Below are 20449 nucleotides of genomic sequence, written 5' to 3'. Positions count from 1 at the left end.
GTTGATGCTGCACGAGTTTGGGAGAATTCACTGGGAGTCCAGAACATGTGCTCCTGGGTGGGGTGACGTATTACCAGCGTGTCTATTCATGTGCATGCCCACAGATCTTCCACAGGCTCAGAAAGACCTGAAGGCCTCAGCTTCATATCTGGCAGACGTCAACATCTGTGCAAGCAGGAAGTAAAAGTTAAGGTTGGCTATAAAGAGCTGGATAAGTGGTAAGGGGCTCCCAGCACAAAGCCAGTCTACGACCAGTGACAGAGCTTTCCCTTTTTTTCCCTCCCTTTCTTTCTTTCTTTCTTTTTTTTTTTTAAACATGGTTTCTCTATGTAGCCCTGCTGTTGTGGAACTCACTCTGTAGACCACTTGGCATCAAATGCAGAGATCGGTCCAGTCCTACCTCCCCAGTGCTGGGATTAAAGGCACGAACAACCGCCACCACACAGCTTTGCCTCCTTTTCTCACTGGTGTCAAGCTTTGTGCTGAACCTGTCAAGACCCTAGCTGAACGCTAAGATGTGGGTGCAGGTATCTCAGAGTCCACAAAGATGGTTTTGGAAAGACTGAACGAGTGACAAATAGCAATCCCACACTCGGCTGCCCCAAAGCCCAGGCAGGTGGTGAGCAGGATACCCAGAGCAGCCACGCGTAAGTCAAGTGTGCAGCTTTAAATCTGAGAAACACGGGCTGGAGAGACGGCTCAGCGGCTAACAGCAATGGCTGCTCTTCCAGGGTCCCGAGTTCAATTCCCAGCAACCACATGGTGGCTCACAACCATCTGTAAAGAGATCTGATGCCCTCTTCTGGTGTGTCTGAAGACAGTAACAGTATACTCACATACATGAAACAAATAAAAATCTTTAAATTCCAGAAACACAAGGCACACAAATAAAGAAGAAAGCACACCGATCCACAGGAAATAAATACCCCAGGGAAACTCCTCTGAGGAAGTGGAGGCAGCAGACCAGAGAAGAACAGGGCTCTCTGTGGGGCTCTTTTCCTTTTGTCTGTTTGTCTTGTTCAATTCCAAAGACAGCTTTGTTTTATCTTATTATAGTTTATCTTGTTATGTTTTATTATTATCTCTTATGAGCCTGTTTGTTTTCTAAAGAGACAGAAAGGAAGTGGGTCTGTATGAGAGGGAGGTGGGGAGGTTCTGGGAGGTGGAGAGGTTCTGGGAGGAGCAGAGGCAAGGGAAACCATGCTCAGGATATATTACGTGAGAGGAAAATAATCTATTCTTAAGGAAAAAAAAATATGTACATAAAACTCCAAAACATGAAAAAAAGAATAGACTTTTATATCAGTTAGGTTAAACTACAGGCAGAGAACAAAAGAAAACCGGGCTAATGAAGTCTCAGCAAATAACGGCTGTCAATCAAAAAGACACATTAGAGGGCACCACGTAAGCGCTCAGAGCAGAAAAGCACAGGACTAAATACAAAGCCTCACCTGTATTCAACAGTGGGTTGAAGTAGTCAGAGTGGGCCATCCGTTAATTAGTGAACAAATAAAGTCAGAAGACAGCACGCTTAGGTCTGTACGAGTGAGCAGACTCCAGGACGCACACAGGTAATGGAAAAGACAAGGGTGAAAGGGGCCCAACACATGGCTGACAAAAAGTCCCAGGAAAGTTCAATGGGACCATCTTTTAACAACTGAAAAGGCGCATAAGAAACCAGACCTTAACTACATCCACAGTCCACATGGGTAAGCTGAAAATGGACAAGACCTGATCCTATGAGGAAGACATACAGCCTGCAGGCTGAGAGAGGTGCTGAGACCTTAACAAACATCAACTAGGGAAGAGAACTGTCAGTAAGTGCTATTTCACTGCAGTCAAAAACATCTGCTCTCCCCGAGGCAAACGGAGCTAGAGAAGAGCCTTGCAAATGTGGATCTCACAAGAGACCAGCACAGTTCTACTCTTGGAACTCAGTAACATTAATGAAGTAAAATATGGACAAAAAGACCTCACATTCCACCCAAATCATATACAGACAGCAGATACTCACCCGGAGAGATCCCCCTGAGGGGGTGAGCGCACGTGTTCTTGCACAATGCCCAGGCTCAATTCCCAGCACACACATGGTTCAAAACCTGCCGTGACTCCTGCCTCAGGGGACCCGATGCTCTCTTCTGACCTTCCAAACACCAGACCCACACATGGTACCCAGAGATGAGTGCATGCAAGCTAAATATTTGTAAATAAGTCTTAAAAGGACCTTATTGATGGTAACTCAGACGTTATAGAAAGAAGAGAAAATAATATTACCAGGTGTGGAAAAACTTTCCCTCTTGAAACGCATGTGTTAATTTGTAAAAGTCATTTTTTGTTCAAAAAATTATTATATATGGCCCATCCCACGATGATAATAATACATACTTTTAAGCAAGGAAAAAAATGTTGCTAGCAGTTTATTTAAAACTTGGGAACCTTTAAAAAAAAAAAAAAGCCATATGGTATTGACATCTTTTTCATGGTAGGGCTTTTTTTTTTTTTTTTTTTTTTTTGAGAGTTATTTTGGAAATGTGTTATAAGCTAGGAAAATACTTTTGGATAGTTATTTTTCTTAAAAGAGTCAAAACCATTTCTTGGGCTAAAAGTTAAGTATTTTCTTTATAAATGTGTTTATCTCGACTGCCAGTAAAACAAATGTGTGCTCAACAGAAGACAAAACAAAACATCACACAAAGCAAGCAAACGGGATGACCAGCCTCACGAATCATTAGGGAAATGCAAATTAAATCATGGGAGACTCCAGGTTTCGCTGGAGTAGCTAAAAGCAGCGGCAGAACAATGCCAGCCCTAAATGCAGTCTTTCAAAAGTGTGGGGGGTTGACTACACACACACACACACACACACACACACACACACACACACACACACACACACACACACACACGATACACTTTCCTCTTCAAGAACCTTGGCACCAAACCCTGACAGAAGCATTAAGAAAGGAAGCCAGGAGTGGTGGTGCCTTTCATCCCAGCACTTGGGAGGCAGACGCATCTCTGAATTTGAGGACAACCTGGTCTACAAAGCAAACTCCCGGACAGCCAGGGCTACAAAGAAAAACCATGTCTGGAAAAACTAAACCAAACCAACCAAATAAACAAGAAACCAGAGGGGGGGATTGAGAGAGAGAGAGAGAGAGAGAGAGAGAGAGAGAGAGAGAGAGAGAGCGAGTGCATCCACACCAATTTCCATTGTTTCCACCTAAGACCAGCAACTCAGAAGCACCACCTTTAAAGGAGATGACAGAAGGAAAGAAATAAAGAAAAGCATTAACCATTACCTGGATCAGAACTTTAAAAACAAAGGCTGAAGCTGTAGCTATTGATGGGGTGCATGCTCTGGGAGAAGAAAGGAAAGAATTTAAGCAAATAATATGGAGGGAAAGGGATTCACAGAGAATGCTAATGAAATAGACCTTGTGCCACTTCTCCATTTATTATGGCTCCAATCAGTTCACTCTTTTTGTCTGCTAAGTCTGTGTCCTTTGCTCTGTGGCACAATGTCAGGCTAACAACAGAGGATACCAGAGAGAATTTTTCAGAAAGGAAGTCTTGTTTCCTGTTAGGACCCAGGTAAAAATATCAAGGCCTCGATGGAATGTGAAGGCCTCGATGGAAACAGTTACCTGGCTAATCTGCCATTATAAGGAGACTTTCCCATATGTTTCTGCTGTTACTAGGAAACTTTCTAATGCCAAGACTGATTACATATTCTGCTGTGTCCTGTGCCCGTGGAAACCAATCACGGTAGAAGTCAGTAGAACTGTTTTGTCGTTACACACGGTAAGCTTGGACCCGAACCAACCACCTGACAAACAGCACTGCCTGTCTGCACCTGTGTATAAGCTTTCATGGTGTGAGCTGCGCCTGGGATGAACCCCATCAGGGGAGAGACCCCTGCATCAGTATAAGAAACTATCTGGAATAAGACTTCCATTCTGAGCAGTGGCTGAGTAAAGCTTAAGTTCCCAAGACTCCCTGAGAACTGACATCCTGCTTGGCAGAAAGAGACATGCACATAGGTAACTGACATCCTGGTGGACAAGTTAAGACATGAATGCTAGACGTGGCAAGTGCCCTGCCACAGCTGAGTTCCCCACCCAAAGGGGGCAGGATAAGTGTACAACAAAGACAAGTTCCTAAGGAAATCCCCTATTTCTAAATCCTGATCAGTGAAATAACTTGGCATAGATGTTTGTAGATTTGGGGCTTAAGAAACCTGTAGGGGAGCTGGAGAGATGGCTCAGTGGTTTTAAGATCACTAACTGCTCTTCCAGAGGTCCTGAGTTCAAATCCCAGCAACCACATGGTGGCTCACAACCATCTGTAATGGGATCTGATGCCCTCTTCTGGTGTGCATGAAGAGAGCCACAGTGTACTTATATATAATAAATAAATACGTTTTTAAAAAAATACAAAAACCCTGTAGGATCTTAACTCGGGGTCAAGGTTCAGTTCCTAAATCTAGACCATGGCCCTGGTCGCTCAGTCCTGCTCAATAAGCCATCCCTGTCTGAGTGAGATCGGTGTTCGTGTGAATTGTGAGGTGATCCCTGGTGCTTACTCAGCACGTTTTTGCAAAGCCCGTGGCTCCTCTGTACCACCATCTGCAGTGCACTGGCGAGCTCCCACCGCAGCTCTGCCTTAAAGGGCCCGGCTCCTGCAGAACCACCTTCAGTGATTCTGGCTTCCCCCTGGTCTTTCACAGAGACCTGCAGCCAGCAGCTTGTTTTGCTGTCTGCTAGTCAAGCTACTCCTCAGGGAGCCATCTTTCTACGAACGCCCTCCCCAGAGGATCAGAGGAGGATTTCCAGTGCATTTTCATGTGGGTCACAGACTCTACATGCCACTGGCAGCTGTGGACACATTTGGCAGGGACGGGCTCACTGCGGGGATGAGGATCCCCAGGGCTGCTGACTGCTCTCCCACCGTCTCTGGAGCCTTCTGTTCTGACCAGACACTCTTACTGCTCCAACCTCTTCTCTCTATTCAGTTCACCGGGAGCTTCTGCTCTCTGACTGGACTCACTGACAAAGAGGTATAGAGACATATAGGCCAGCACTATGTATGACTCATTAGATAAAGGCCTTTGTCAACATAACCTGAGTTTGATCCCTGGAACTCACACAGTAGAGCTCCTCAAGTTGCGCGCACACACACACACACACACACACACACACACACACACACACACACATATACAAGGCCCAATCTCTGATATCTGAAACCAGGAGAAAATGGATGTCTCTGCGGATATAAAGAGTAAATTCACTCCTCTTCTTCCTCCTCCACCTCCTCAGGCCCTCAACAAGTTGAATGATGGCCACTTTCACTGGTGCTCACAGCCTCTGGAAATATCTCACGGATGCAGCTGTTCTGAGCATCCTTTAGCTCAATTTCATTCCCAGGCAAAGTCAACATCACATGGTCTTCAACAGGAACAAATGCTTTTGCCACCATGAGCTAGGACATCTCGTCTTGAAAAGTGTGAACTCAGCCACAGGGACGCACATGCCTTTAAGCTCAGTCCTTGGGAGGCAGAGGGAGGCAGGTCTCTTTGATTTCAAGGCTAGCCCGGTGTACATAGTGAGGTCCAGGGCAGCGAAGAGTACACAGTGAGGCCTGGCTTCAAACGAAACAAAGCAGTGGTGCTTCATTACATTTTCCCCAGCAACTAACACTCCACCTGTGGGAGCCGCCTCAGGGAATCGAGCTGCTGGTCTTGCATTTTCTAGGTAAAACCTGAGTTATAGCCTCAGACCTATGTCACCTTGACATAGCTCCCGGATCAATGCTAACCTTGTTAGTCATTTCATTCTAACCCGTTATCTAGACCGACTGTCATTCATGTATTTAATCTGTTGCTGGACATTTAGGCTCTCCCGATTTCTGCTATGGTTAAGTGACTGAAACGTAAACTTTGAATACAACTCTGACTGCATGCGGCCTCGTAAGGCCAGCTGAGTGAGAAGTAATGCTGCCGTACGCCTCTTTGCTATGCTGCCTCTGGACCCCTTGTATCCGCGTACTCCCTCCTCGGTGTTACAGTTCTGGAGCCCCAAGGCCTTGACAGCGCTCTATGCTATAGTTTCAAAGCTTCTCAGTCAAAAAACAAGAAGAAAAACAACAGTGTCAACATTGCTTCATCTGCCCTGAGTGGTTCCAGTTATTGGCTGTTTACGCCTCCTCCACACAGGGCGCTCCCATTCCCTTTTTCCTCAGGTCCTAAAGGAGCTTTGTCACATGGCTGGTTTGACAAAGAACCCTGGGCGACCACACAGTGAGCAAACTAAATGTAAATCGCTCTCTTTCTTAAATCACTTATCTCACAAGCTGGGCTACGACCTGTCCCCGCTTTAGCACAGCGTGTCTCACACCTCCCGAAGCTGAGACCCTTCAGTGCAGCTCTTCATATTGTGGTGACCCCAACCACAACGCTACTTCCACTGCTACTACACAGCTGTCATTCTGGCGGGGTTGTGACATCATAGTGTAAATATCTGATATGCAGGATGGTCTGAGGTGAGCCTGGTGAAAGGGTTGTTTGACCCCCAAAGGGGTTGTGACCCACGGTGGAGACCCACGGCCTTAATCCATCTGTTTTGTGGGACTCTACAAAGTAATGCATATATTATAACTGATGTACCCAGCCCCTTTTCTGCTCTCTCGGCAAGCATAACTAGTTCACCTGCTGGATTACATGGATCCCTTTTAGTGTGTGAATGTGGCTAACTCGGGTGAGAAGTCTAGTGAGGTCTGTTTGATAATTCAGTATTGCATATTGACTTAATATAGCAGAGACGTCCAAATAGAAGACAAATGCTTACTTTCCTAAATGACATCTTTCAAACCTCTCCTTAAGTTCTGTCACGTGTGGTCAAGGTTAACAGGGATGACAGTTGGTTGGTTCTAGCGGTCGTCACAGGGTTATCTCCACTGCGAGGTGTAATTACAAGTTATCCTTACATAAGCGAATCTCATGTGCCTGATGTATGAACTGTCAAAACCCAAAAACACGTGCTATTACACAACAACTTACAAACATCCTGGCAGTGATCGCATTAAAATACTATGGTAATTTCAATGTAACATACATGTATGACAGAAAAATTATCCCTCAGTTATACCTGGGGGCAGGATTACAGTTTAACAGACAGGAGTCAGAATTTGTTTGTTTGTTGAAATAGTCTAAACAGCCTCAGCCAGACAAGGCAGCAGTTGAGTTCAAAGCCAGTATGGAAGTTCCAGGACAGCCAGAGCTACATAGAGACCCTGTCTCAAAAAAAGGAGGGGAGGGAAGGGGAAGGGGGGAGGGGAGGGGGGGGGAGGAGGAGGGGAGGGAAGGGAGGAAGTTCACACCCTTCCTGTCTCGGCCTCCCCAGGGATGCACCAACTTGCACCAACGATGAGATCATAGGACGTAGAAAATACAAAATGTCTTTGAAAAAAATAAGTGTTTAATAATTATTACAAGATCATTTATATTTTGTTTTGTTTTGTTTTTCCTGTTTGCTTGGCTTTTTTGTTTTTCTGAGACAGGGCTTCTCCATATAGCCCTGGCTGTCCCAGAACTGGCTCTGAAGACCAGGCTGACCTTGAAATCAGAGATCTGCCTGCCTCTGCCTCCCGAGTGCTGGGCTTAAAGATGTGTACCACTATGCCCAGCAATTATTAATGTTTCAAAAAGTGACTTTTAAATCTGCCTTGCATTAGGACATTAGCTATAGTATTGAAGAGTATAATAAAATTAGCCAAGCAAATCTATATGAGGGGACGACCAAGCTACCAGGAGGCATAGCCTTGTGGGTCAGACATAAGCTCTCTGAGACCAGACTACCTGATGGCAAACCTTTCCCTATCATTTATTAGGATGATGATCTCAGACAGACTACTCGGTCTCTTCACCTGTAAAATGGGAATAATAATAACACCTACCTATAAAATTATCAAGGATTTAGTGAGTTAATATAACCAATTAACTTGAAATGTTTGGCTATAAATATCTGTACTACTCTATCAGTTAAGTCAATTCTTACAGTCTAAAATCCAGAAGGACTTGTTTCATCAGAACACAGCCCAAAAGACATGCAAAAGGCAGCATAGGTGCGCAAAAGAGAGCGAGGACACTCACAGAATTCGGGTGGAGATTTATGCCACGTTTAGGACATCGAGGAGCCAGAGCGCAGGGGGGAAGATTCGGTCGTCACGGACCACACGACTCAGGTCTGCGCCAAGGACACTAAGAAGCAGAACGCCTCACTGTGGTGACATGAAGCACGTGACTTGCTTTAAGGTTGTAACTCTGGTGATTGTCAGTGCTGTCGTGCTTGACAGAACTGCTGCGGTCAAACGGCAAAGCTCTCGCCAAGCGCCGCTCAACACGTCCTTGCCAGCTGATCACTTAACAACACTTTGTACTTATGACTGAGGTATTTGCTTTTCTGAGACATGGCTTCCACTGCTCAGACTCAAACTCAGCCTTCCTACGATTCCCACTAATACATAAGTACGCATAGTGATATACGCTGAAATTGTGATATATTTATACAGTTAGTTTCTGTGTTTTCCGTAACAATCACGTTACCTTGATAAATTATTTTAATAGGTCAAAGGTGAGTAGATTAGCTTTGGATTGAGGAAAGAATTCTTAGGGTTGAGCAACCCATCACTTGCCTCAGATGCATGAGGTCCTTGAATTAATATCAGCCCTGCAAAGAGGGAGAGGGAAAGGAAGGAAGGAAGGAAGGAAGGAAGGAAGGAAGGAAGGAAGGAAGGAAAAAGAAAAGAAAAGAAAAAAAAGAAAAGAAAAGAAAGACCCAGAAGCTCGGGATCAGGGGGCGGAAGGCCTGAGGAAGGTGCACAGCTGAGATGTCAGGGACTCGGCAAGGCAGGCAGCTGTAACATCTGCAGCAAGCGCAGGCGTTGGTGTGGCCGGCAGTGGTGGGTAAGGATGCAGACAAGCACAGGAAGCTGTCCAGTGACACACACAGCTCAGCTCAGAGCCTTTAGGGACAGAAAGGAAATGCTTTGTGCTTAGGCTTGAATATGAGATATCCCCCAGACCAGGGGCAGTGCAGTATTGAAGCTGGATCATGAAGAACTAAATTTAAGTCAATATTCACGGGCTATGGGAGTGTTTGTCTGCCAAGGGGTGTTGGCACCGCCCTCACCCCACCTCACCCCTGCTCCCTGGCTGCTTCAGGTCAGCAGCGTTCCTATACCTGCTTTCCCGCTAGGTTTCCTCCTGCCACAGGCGGAGAGCAGTGGAACCAGCCAGCACAGACAGAAGCCTCAAAACCGTCTACCAAAATACATTCTGCCTCCCTTAAAGTGTTTGCCAGGGACTTTTCCAAAACAACAAAAAGTGACTACTGCAGTATGGGTGAGTGCTGTCCTCAGACTTTGTGAACCAGCTGCAGACTTCCTCAAGATGCTGGGCTCCCCTCCCAGAGACTCAGCATGCCCAAGTGGACCCAGTAATCTGAACCTTCCATGAGACGCCCACGTATGCTCAGGTGCACATCATGCTAAGGCAACACTGCCTCAAGAGCCTGTCTGGCCAGAGAGGCCAGGAAAATGGCTCAGTGGATAGAGTGTGAGGACGTCGTTTGGAATCCCAGCACCCACATAAACGGTGGCCAACTTTATCCCAGAGGCAGGCAGAGACAGGGACTCTCTGAAGCAAGCTAGCTAGTTAGACTAGCCAAATCACCAGAGCCAGCCTCAGTACTTGATGAGGGAAAACACCCAGGGCCCACCTACTGCATCTACACACCACATACCACACACACACACACCACACATACATGCCATAAACACACGCACACACATACACACACACACACCACATACACACACACACCACACATATACATACACACCATAAACACACGTACACCACATACACACCACACACACACACACCACATACACACACCACACACACACCACATACACACACACCACACATACACACCAAAAACACACGCACACCACATACACACCACACACATACCACACACACACACACACACACACACCACACACACATACACACACCACATACCACACACACACACACCACACACATACACACACCACATACCACACACACACACACACACATACACACACCACACACACACACACACACACACACCACATACACACCACACACACACACACACACACACACACACACACACACACGAGGGGATGTGCAGACAGAGGGTGGGAGGGAGAGTCCTGAAAACAATGTACAAATCAACTGGTAAAGGAAACCTCTTTGGATCCATAAAAGTTCAGGAAAATAAGGATCAGCTCAGAGACGCTATGGAGATGGCTCAGTGGCTGAGAGCACGCGCTGCTCTTCCAGACACCTGACCTCAGCTCCCAGCACTCACGTCCGCTGGCTCACAACCACCTATAACTCCAGTGCCAGGGAATCCAATGCCTCTGGCCTCTGCAGGTACCTGCATTCAGGTGCTCATTCCCACACGCAGACACGTATACCTACCTATAATTACAAATAATAACACCTTTAAAAATGGTCAGCTAAGAAAAATGGGTAAGAAAAGACGGGCAAACATTAGGCATACTAAGTGTAGAAATGCTGTAAACAGGGTTGTCTACACCTGGTAAACACGGTTGTCGATACTGTGTGAACATGATTGTCTACACTCTGTAAACACGTTGTCCACACTGTCAACATGGCTGTCTACACCGTACACCCAGACAAGCCCTACCTTACCTTCAGCAGGAGAGGAAAGTTACTCTGCAAAGCAGCCGTCACAGCATCTCCGTACAGTCTCCTCCTCACGTGGTCCTCGCTCCCACTCCCAGCACCAGACCGATAGCCTAATAGTGACTTCAACATGGTTTCAAATGGGTCCACTGAAACAGACAGATTCAGGATTTCCATATTAAAATAGTCATTCAAAAGAAAAAACAGTCAAGAGAAGTCAGAGTCAGTAGGGTGAAGGGACAGTACAGAGCATAGAGATCCTTCCACAACACCATTAAGTCTTTGTAAGTCTGAACAGGTCAAGGGTCAATAAAAATGGGGAAAACTGTCCTGACCTAGAAATCTGTTGTACTTCATCAACGCCTGCAAAAAGGTCTATGGATATGAGTACAATTTTTAAACAAAGATTTTGTTTCTTTTCTTTTTTTGCGTACTTTGCCTGCATGTATGTCTGTGCACCACGTGCACACAGGACCCAGAAATAAAGTGTTGCGTCTTAGAGAACTGGAGCTTGGGCAGTTGTGAGCTTCCCTGTGCGCTGGTAACCGGACCCAGGTCTTTTGTCTATACTGAGCCACACCCGACACACGTACCAAGTTTAAAGCCAAATGGATAATGCTGTGTGTCGTGTTCAAGTATTAGCTGACAAAATCAGCTGTGATTGGTTTCTCTTCTTTCTACTGCTTTAGTAGCTAGACTGTATGTGTGCACACATTTCTGAAAACAATTCAAACACAAAAAAAATATAAAAACGTTGAAATCCTAAATCCCCCTAACTGTTAACAATGTCGGGACTTGCCGACCTGACCAGTAAGCCCAGCCACTGCTGCCTCTCTGGTTCTGCAATGACAAGAGCCTGCCACCACACCTGGCCTTCTGTGTGGGCTCTGGGGACTGGGCACAGGCCCACATGCATCAAGCACTTGATCAGTTGAGTCCCCCGCCCCCGCCCTGAAATGCATTTTGATACAATGAATAAGACAAGGATTTACTTTTTTCCTGAATAGGGACTTGGTTTTCTCAGAAATAGCCACAGCCTTTGTCCTGTTATAGAAAAGGAGTTTTCCTGCGTGCCTGCTCATCACTGAGCCTGTAAGTGCGCCCAGTAGTCCATGAGTCCAATCCTGTCACCAGTGAGGTGAGTGTTCCAGACCTGTCTGGGACAGTTCTGCTACTTCCCTGGTTAATATTCCTTAGACGTCCCCAGCTGCTCACATACGTTAACCCTTCCAGATGGACGCTGGAACCATTGTCTCAGCTTCCCCCAAAAGAACCCTGCTGTAATTTACAACAGGATCAAGTTATGTATAGCTGTAAATTAAAGACAAGATTAACTTCATACCATTGTATCCTTTTAGATGAAACAACCCAGACTTTAATACACACCTAGCACACAGTTCAAAGCATGCGATAAACATTAGCTATGCCCATCCAACAGCCTTCTGTCTTTATAAACATTTAGTCTTCGTAGGTAGGGGTCAGCTGAGGAGAGAGAAGATGTCACTTACAAGTCTTATTGGGGTTGAAATGCTGTTTCAGTGCATCAGCGGTGCCTAAGCTGACCACAAGACGCCTGCCAAACCAGAAAGAGACCACAGGCCCGTATCTTCCATGCAAATTAACCAGGAACTCATGCAAACTCCCACTGTTCACAATGTCTGGAAGATTACCATCTCTGAGAAAAGACAGATGTGGAATAATCAGTGTAACCAGGAAATCATAAAGCCATACGTAGCCGTCTCTGAGGCCTGTGTGGACAGATGGAGGCTCATAAACCTAAATTACGAAATACCCCAAACTCCGATAAGTTCACCGCCCGCGGCTTCTGTAATTATATTGAGATGTGGATTTTTCTGAGGACTTTGAGAATCATGAAAGTGTGTTGTGAAAACAAGGAACATGTGACATAATCCAGAACTACCCAACACCCATCCCACAGCCGCAGGCAGGCTCCCAGCCGGAGGAAACCTAGGGTTGGCTTCAAAGTTCTGTTTTCCCCCAGCTCATTTCTATCCTATCTCCAGCTTTCTCTGAACAGGAAAGGGGAAGTAATGAGTCGGTACCTTTCCTCTCATTTCATAACGAAGGACAAGGTGTATTTCCAGAGGTAAATTAGAAGTACAAAAATTCAAAAAAAAATGAGGAATTTAACGACACAGTTTAGGGCCAAGGCTGTGGTTCAGAGGCACAGCACTTGCTTACCATGCTCTGAGGCCTCGGGTTCAATCCCCAGCACCGTCAACAAAACAAACAACAACAAACCAACACAAAATCATACTTTTGTTTTGATACCAAAAAGGAAGAAATGTCTCTACTTCATAAAAAACAAACAAATGTCCTTACTTTTCTTCAGTTGGAGTAAGCCCTGGAATTCCTGAAGCTTGTCGGGAAGCCTAAATGGAAAACAAGAACAATAAACCAGACGGCCATTGCAGTCCATTGAGCTCCACCAAGACAGCGTCGGGGCACTTGAGAGCCGGACGGGCCCTGGACGACTCTGTGCCTCTCTGAGGAAAATCAACTGAACACGGGCAAAGGAGATCCTAAGAAGCCGAGAGGCAAAATGTCCTTATGCATTCTTTGTGCAAACCTGCCGGGAGGAGCACAAGAAGAAGCACCTGGATGCTTCTGTCAACTTCTCAGAATTCTCCAAGAAGTGCTCCAAGAAGTGGAGCATGTCTGCTCAAAGAAAAGGGGAAATTTGAAGATATGACGAAGGCTGGCAAGGCTCGTTATGAAAGAGAAATGAAAACCTACATCCCCCCCAGGGAGGCCAAAAGAAGTTCAAGGACCCCAGTGCCCCCAAGAGGCCTCCTTTGGCCTCTTGTTCTGTTCAAATCAAAGGTGAGCATCCTGGCTTATCCATTGGTGATGTCGCAAAGAAACTAGGAGAGATGTGGAACAACACTGCCTGGATGACAAGCAGCCCTGTGGGAAGATGGCCGCCAAGCTGAAGGAGAAGTACGAGAAGGATATCGCAGCCTATAGAGCTAAAGGAAAACCTGATGCAGCAAGAAAGGGGCTGGTCAAGGCTGAGAAGAGCAAGAAAAAGAAGGAAGAGGAGGACGATGAAGAGGATAAGGAAGATGAAACGGAAAGATTTTAAGAACCAAAGGGGATGAAGGAAACCAGGGAACAAGGCCTTCTGAGCACAGCTGGGACAATGCACAAACGACCTCACAGGAGGGGAGTGAAGCTCATTCACGGTCAGCATCAGACAGAGCCCCAGCTCGAGAGAAGTGGACACAAACTCCCCTCCCTAACCCAAAAGCTATCTCGAATTGATGACCACTTGTAAATGAAAATCTAGGCTTTTCAACAGTCTCATTGGAGAAGCGAATCACTCTGTGAGCCGAATGAACTGTTAGGGAGAAGGGCAAAACTCTGAAGACGCATGCGTCCTCAGTACCTCTCAGTATACTCCAGCTAGGACATCAGCTCAGCATTCCTCTTTGGAGCCGCTGCTCTCCGATTATCAATGCTGCTGAATTCTGGACCCTGAGCTTCCTCGGCCACACTTGGCTCGACTGATGATTCTTTGCCTTTCTTCAGTCTGACTGCTCCTCCCCAGGCCTCTTTCCAGTCCCCTCCTCCTTACCCCAACTCCCTCTTCAGCCTCTATCTAAATATGGAGAATTCAGGGCTTAGTCTTTGGGCCTCTTCTCTCCTAGATCTAAGTTTGTCAGGAGACTAGAACTTCCCAGCTTCAATATAATACATACACTGGCAGTCCCCAAAATGTCTCCAGTCTGGCTTTTTACCTTAAACCTCAAGACTTTCTTACTTTGATTATCGTACCACTTGGATGTCAAACAGCATCTTAAACCTGGCTTACACAACCCCAAACTTCTGATCTCTATGAAACCTAACTCCCACCAAGATAAAAAGCAAAGAAAACCCTCCCTTTCCCTGGGGTCAAATCCATTCTTCCATCTACCCCCCCCCATATGTTTTCTTCCAGTTTCACTCAGGTTCACATTTTTTTTTAAGAATTATTATTTTTTTAAAAGATTTATTTATTTATTATACATAAGTACACTGTAGCTGTCTTCAGACACACCAGAAGAGGGCATCAGATCCCATTACAGATGGTTGTGAGCCACCATGTGGTTGCTGGGAATTGAACTCAGGACCTCTGGAAGAGTAGTCAGTGCTCTTAATCGCTGAGCCTTCTCTCCAGCCCCTAAGAATTATTTTTATTTACTTATTTTATGTACATGAGTACACTATCACTGTCTTCATGACACCAGAAGAGGGCATAAGATCCCATTACAGATGACTGTGAGCCACCATGTGGTTGCCGGGAATTGAACTCAGGACCTCTGGAAGAGCAGTCAGTGCTCTTAATTACTGAGCCATCTCTCTGGCCCAGGTTCATGTTTTATACCCAGGCTCACTGGCTTTATCTTAACAATGTTGTAGTTCTCACCATGTGCTACGGCACCCGGGGTCCAAGCACACACCATCTCACACCAAAATGACAGTAGTTATCTTTCCAACTACTCTCTCTGCTCCTACCCCTGCCCCAGCCCCATAATTACGGTCCATTCTCAACACAGTAGCCAGAATGACTATCATAAAACTTACCTAATAATATTAAGATTGTTCTGAACTGAGGTCCCACTACATTGCCCAAGATGGCTTCAAGCACAAGATCCTCCCCGAGTAGCTGGGAATTAGACACGGCCAGCTCACAAATTAAAGTTCTCTTTTAAAGCCAAAAATTCTTTAGTTCAAAGATTTGCATTCATTTAAAAAGAATGAAGATTTTGCCACATATTTTAAAAATATTTATTAGTATACAAATTTTAAAATTTAAGACAAGGGCTCATGTGATCCAGGCTGGCCTAGTTCAGAGGTCCTGAGTTCATTTCCCATTTTGGAAGAAATTCTTGAACTTTCCTGCCTCCACCATTCAAGAGCTAGGATTATAGGCCCCACACAGCATTCCCAGTTTTTCTTAAAACTAAAATAGCCACTTTTCTAATGACACCCTCCAGTAGAACGCAGACTAAACGTCCTTTGAATAGCTTTTCGGCCATTTACACCTATCTGTCTTTCCTGTTTGGTTTTACATTCGCTCCAGCCACATGGATCTAGCTTGCTAGGACACAGTTCTCTTATTCCCGAAGGCCTGAACTTTCACCTTCTCCGTATCAATGTTTTGTTTCTCATGAGTTCAGGTGTGGTTTCTGTATTAGTCTAACTCATCACCAGCTCTCAACAGGACACTTCTAAGAGGTGTCTCCATCACCAGTAATCTACCCGGGGCCGTTCACTACCTTGCAATTTTTCCATATATCCACCACACTTTGTAAATATATTCTTTTAAAGACAGGGTTTGATGTAGTCCAAGGTGGTCTTTGAGCTCCCATTCCATCCTCCGGCCTCTACCTCCCACATCCCATCCCATGCTAGGATTATAGATATAAGCAACGCCCGGCTTTATACAATACACTTTAAGGAAGTTTCCTTAACCACTAACTCCGGAGCCTTGACAGCTTCCCCGCTGAAAAGGACAGGTAGATAAAGTTTGCGTTGGCGAGCTCAGCTCGCCCATTCCAACAATGGTGCGGGGGCAGATGCAGGGGGCTGCTAGGAAAAGACCGAAGGAGTTCCTCCCCTGACGTGGCAGCAAACGGGATTGGGGTTTGAGGGCGTCAATGTCCCCAAAGGCACCCGAGGTAATTGAGTGCTGCCTCGGAAAACCGGTACCGCACACAAGGAACGCGGGACCCCGCCCAGGACCACAGCCCACGACCAGAGCACGCATGCGCACGGGGAACGCACGCCAGGGTGGCCCCACGTGACTCTCCCGCGAGCGCTCCCCGCAGACCGGCCGCCCGGGTCCTCGCGGCGCAGGCGCAACCCCGAATGTCGCCTCGGAGGTTACCGGGTAGAGGTACAGCACCGCTCCCACCAGCGCCAGCAGGAACGTCACGGCGAAGATGGCGAAGTCCAGCATGCTTCCTCCCGCCCGTCCGCGCGGTCGCCGGCTTTGCCCTCCGCGGTGGCGCCCGCGGCTGGAGAAGGAGGTGGCATCCGGATATCAGCGAATCGGAGCCGCGGTCGCCCCGCCACGCCTGCGCTGGGCGTCACCCCTGTTCTGTTGGCGACTGCTCCACAGGCCACAAGGAAACCTCCAGGCCGGGATCCCACCCTGGCCTGTCTAGAGGCAAGCTACCACACCAGTCCGCTTGCAGGAAGTGGTCTCAATACTACATTTCAGTGCGACTCACAACCCAAACCAGTCTAACCAGGACACCTGAATGGCTGAAGAGCTAGGCACCGTTAGATGCTCCTTATTGCTCAAAAACATCCAGTGAATGTGGTTGGGTTTTGTTTTTTGACTAGATAACACTATATATCCCTGTATAGCTTGGAACTATGTAGACCAGGCTGGCCTCGGACTAACAGAGCTATGCCAGTCTCTGCCTTCCTGGTTCTGGAATTAAAGGCGTTAGCCACGGTGGCAGACAGTGGGTAGGATTTCTGGCCACAGTGGCAGACAGTGAGTGGGTAGGATTTCTAGCTGTTACTTCCGATTTGCAGTACATTCCTTGAGTTTTTCAAGCTCCGTTTTTTGTTTTGTTTGTTTGTTGTTTGTTTTGTTTTTGTTTTCTATGTAAAACTGAAAGCCAGAGGCTGGGAAGGTAGATTGGTAGAGTGCTTTTCTAGTATGTACGAAGTCCTGATTCTGTCTCAACACCACATAACTTGGGGTGGCACACATTTGTAATCCCAGCATCCAGGAGGTGGAGGCAAGAAAATCAAGTGTCATTCCCAACTACATACCGAATTCCTGGATTACCTGAGCCCCTGCCTCAGCAAATCAAAATCAAATCCTTCAGAATAATACCATATAGAGTCACCAGTGGTAGGGTACTACTGGATGTTCTATGGTAAGCGCTGAGCAGTGAAAGCATTTCAAGCATTGATTGATCAGAGCATTACTACTATAATTTGAGATCCTTCTGTTCTATCTGACCCAGAAATTTTGACATGGATTAAGGCAAGGCAAAGCCCGCTGCTTATTGGCACGACATTTAGTGGAAGCATTCTAAAACAGTTTATAGACTGTGACGCTTGAATATCAAAGCTTCACACAGCAAGCTGGCGAGTCATTGGGAGTTGCATTTAGAGCTCCTATGATAAATGACTACGGCATAAGCAGGAACCACCCCTCACTGAAAAATGCCTTATCTTTTTGAAGCTGTAACAACACTTCTACTCAAGATTTCCTTGATTGGAAATCACCTGTTTTCCTCCTGAGACAAAGTTGTCTGTGCTGCTCAAGCTGACCTCAAACCTCTGATTTTGTCTTCGTTTACAAGCCGCTGGAATTCTAGCCATGCACCACCACACACAGCAAAAGCTGTACTTTTAACTCTGAATGTATTTCAACTGCCCTGAGTGTTTCAAGGGTTCGTTTCTAAAATCAATTTTAAAGACATTTCCCATCAAAATGATGATCCACATCTACAACAGACGAGATTTTGAAATGTACAATGTAGCTCTTTAACAATGTGGCACCACTTTCCTAAGACTTCTGGTCCTCACCTCTCCAGTCCCAAGGCAAAACCATGCCTGATACCTGCCAGGCAGGTGCTCTAACACTGAGACCCTCTGGGATTTTTAGTCCTAAACTAGCTCTTAGCCCGGCATCCTCTGAACTTCAGACTATCTACAGAGGCAGGATACAGTGTTTCAGAAATGGAGACTGTCTAAAACTAGACAGGAAGATGCCTACAGATCGGTAGCTGGGCCTCATTTAGCATTTGGTTCTGGGACTTCTTCCCAGCACCACAGAATGCCAGAGACAAATAGACATCAACCAGTCTACCTCTTCTTTACGCTTTAAAATTAGTTTAATAACTAATTTAGTATACATTCACAAGTTTTTGTATTGATACCCAAAATTTTTGTCTTGACTTGAACAGGTTAAACTTTTGACATTGTAAATATTCACATATCGAAAATGTTACTTCTTTTATAAAAAAAAAAGAATTTAAATGATTCATGTTGTGAGTGTGTCAGAACCATAAACACATATAGACAAGTCTGTATCTTTATTTACATAGTGCTAGAACTTATTGAATAACAATAAACTCACAAGCTTTGTTGGATTTCTTGGCTACCAAGTAGGACTTCTCTTGATAGCTGGTCATTGGCAATCATAGGTTCTTTTACTCCAGTCTTGTGCATGTGTGTGTGCATGCATGTGTGTGTGTGTGTGTAAGAGTGTAGGCTAGGTGCTCACAAGAATGGTGAACATGTAGGGATCAAAGGACAGTTTTCAAGAATCAGTTCCCTCCCTCCATGAGTTCTGGGGACCAAACTCAAGCCATCAGGTTTGTACCACAGGTACTTTTACCCTGCTGAGCCATCTCTCCAGCACCATCACACCCATATTTTGAAAACAGGGTTTCACTATAGAGTCCTGCCTGGCCTAGAACTCTCAGAGACCCACCTGCCTGTCTCAGCATTCCAAGAGGATAGTTTAAAGGTGTGTGCCATTCTGATTGATTTTACTCGTCCTTTTATTTCAATCTTTATTGCTACTATTAAGTCATACAGTATTTCATACAATAAATGTGTATGTATAGGTTACAGAATGACTACAAAAGGTGTTAGAGTACAAAGAAGTCCTGGAGGCAGCAGCAGAGAGAATTGATACAGATGTGAAGACAGGGATTTGATGAAATATTAATAAATCCAGTTGGGGCTGATGGATGCTGAGCGCCCAGAAATAGGTTTGCTGAGCTGGATAGGTACAGTATGTTTGAGCACCAGAGCAGCCCAGATGGATAGCTGGAAGGATGGACAGACCAACAGATGGCAGTTTGAATGGGCTCATCGAGCAGTGGGGAATGACCAACAGATGGCAGTTTGAATGGGCTCATCGAGCAGTTGATACCAGCATCTAATATAGTTGGATTATAAGTAAGAAAGGGTGGCCTTACCATACTGGGTCTCATGTATCCCATGCTGGCCTGTAATTCACTATGTAGACAAGGCTGGTCTCAAATTCAAAGGGATCCTCCTGCCTCTCCCTCTCAAGTATTGGGATTAAAGGCCTGCACCAACACGCCTACTATAGGTGTCCTCTTTAGAGTCCAGGTAGACTGTTGTACTCTCTGTTAGAGAAGCTGTAGGACCTAGTTTTCTGATGGAGTTTTAATATACACAAGTACTTTATAAACCTTAACTACTTTGACAAATTTACAGGTGGAAACTTTTTACTTGTAAAAATAGAATTTATCAGGTTATTCTTCAAAAGGCTGGTGCTGGACAGGTGACAGTGCATACATGCACAAATTAGATAGTCAATTTTGCTACTAGTTTTATGGGAATTTGTCTGAATGAAAGTTTTTGTTCTTGAAAAACTTTTTTCACTATTGGTTAATTGTCAATGCAAAACATAGCTCTTCAAAGAGAGTAAGAGGTACTTTATTTGAACATGGTCCAGGAATACAGAATCAGGTTGCCCTAGATAACTTCTTTTATAGAGACTTTCACAGTCACAGAAGAGAAGAAAGTGATGAGTCGAGGCATTCACCAGTGTAGGTGAAGATACCAAGTAGGCAAGTGTGGTGGCCTGAATGAGAATGGTCCCTGTAGGCCATCGTTTGCCAGTTGGTGGAACTGTTGCCATGCCTTCTCTCTGTCATCATGGACTGGAAG

At 45.7% G+C, this 20449-nt stretch overlaps 1 protein-coding gene across 3 annotated transcripts in view; it reads right to left on the bottom strand.

Annotated features, from left to right (window-relative positions):
- Window positions 1–16797, bottom strand: part of Cyp20a1 (cytochrome P450, family 20, subfamily a, polypeptide 1) — a 49286-nt gene extending 32489 nt beyond the window's left edge. The window contains 4 exon segments of one of the 3 annotated variants that reach the window (NM_199401.1): window positions 10772–10914; window positions 12274–12440; window positions 13109–13158; window positions 16659–16779. In NM_199401.1, coding sequence (NP_955433.1) covers window positions 10772–10914; window positions 12274–12440; window positions 13109–13158; window positions 16659–16730 — 432 coding nt within the window. In that variant the 5' untranslated portion in view covers window positions 16731–16779. 3 annotated transcript variants of the gene reach the window in all.
- Window positions 16798–20449: the final 3652 nt, after the last annotated feature.

The sequence above is a fragment of the Rattus norvegicus genome, chromosome 9 (assembly GCF_021556685.1).
Source record: "Rattus norvegicus strain SHRSP/BbbUtx chromosome 9, alternate assembly SHRSP_T2T, whole genome shotgun sequence".
NCBI classification, from domain to species: Eukaryota; Metazoa; Chordata; class Mammalia; order Rodentia; family Muridae; genus Rattus; species Rattus norvegicus.
This window is presented reverse-complemented; position numbering and strand designations above follow the sequence as displayed.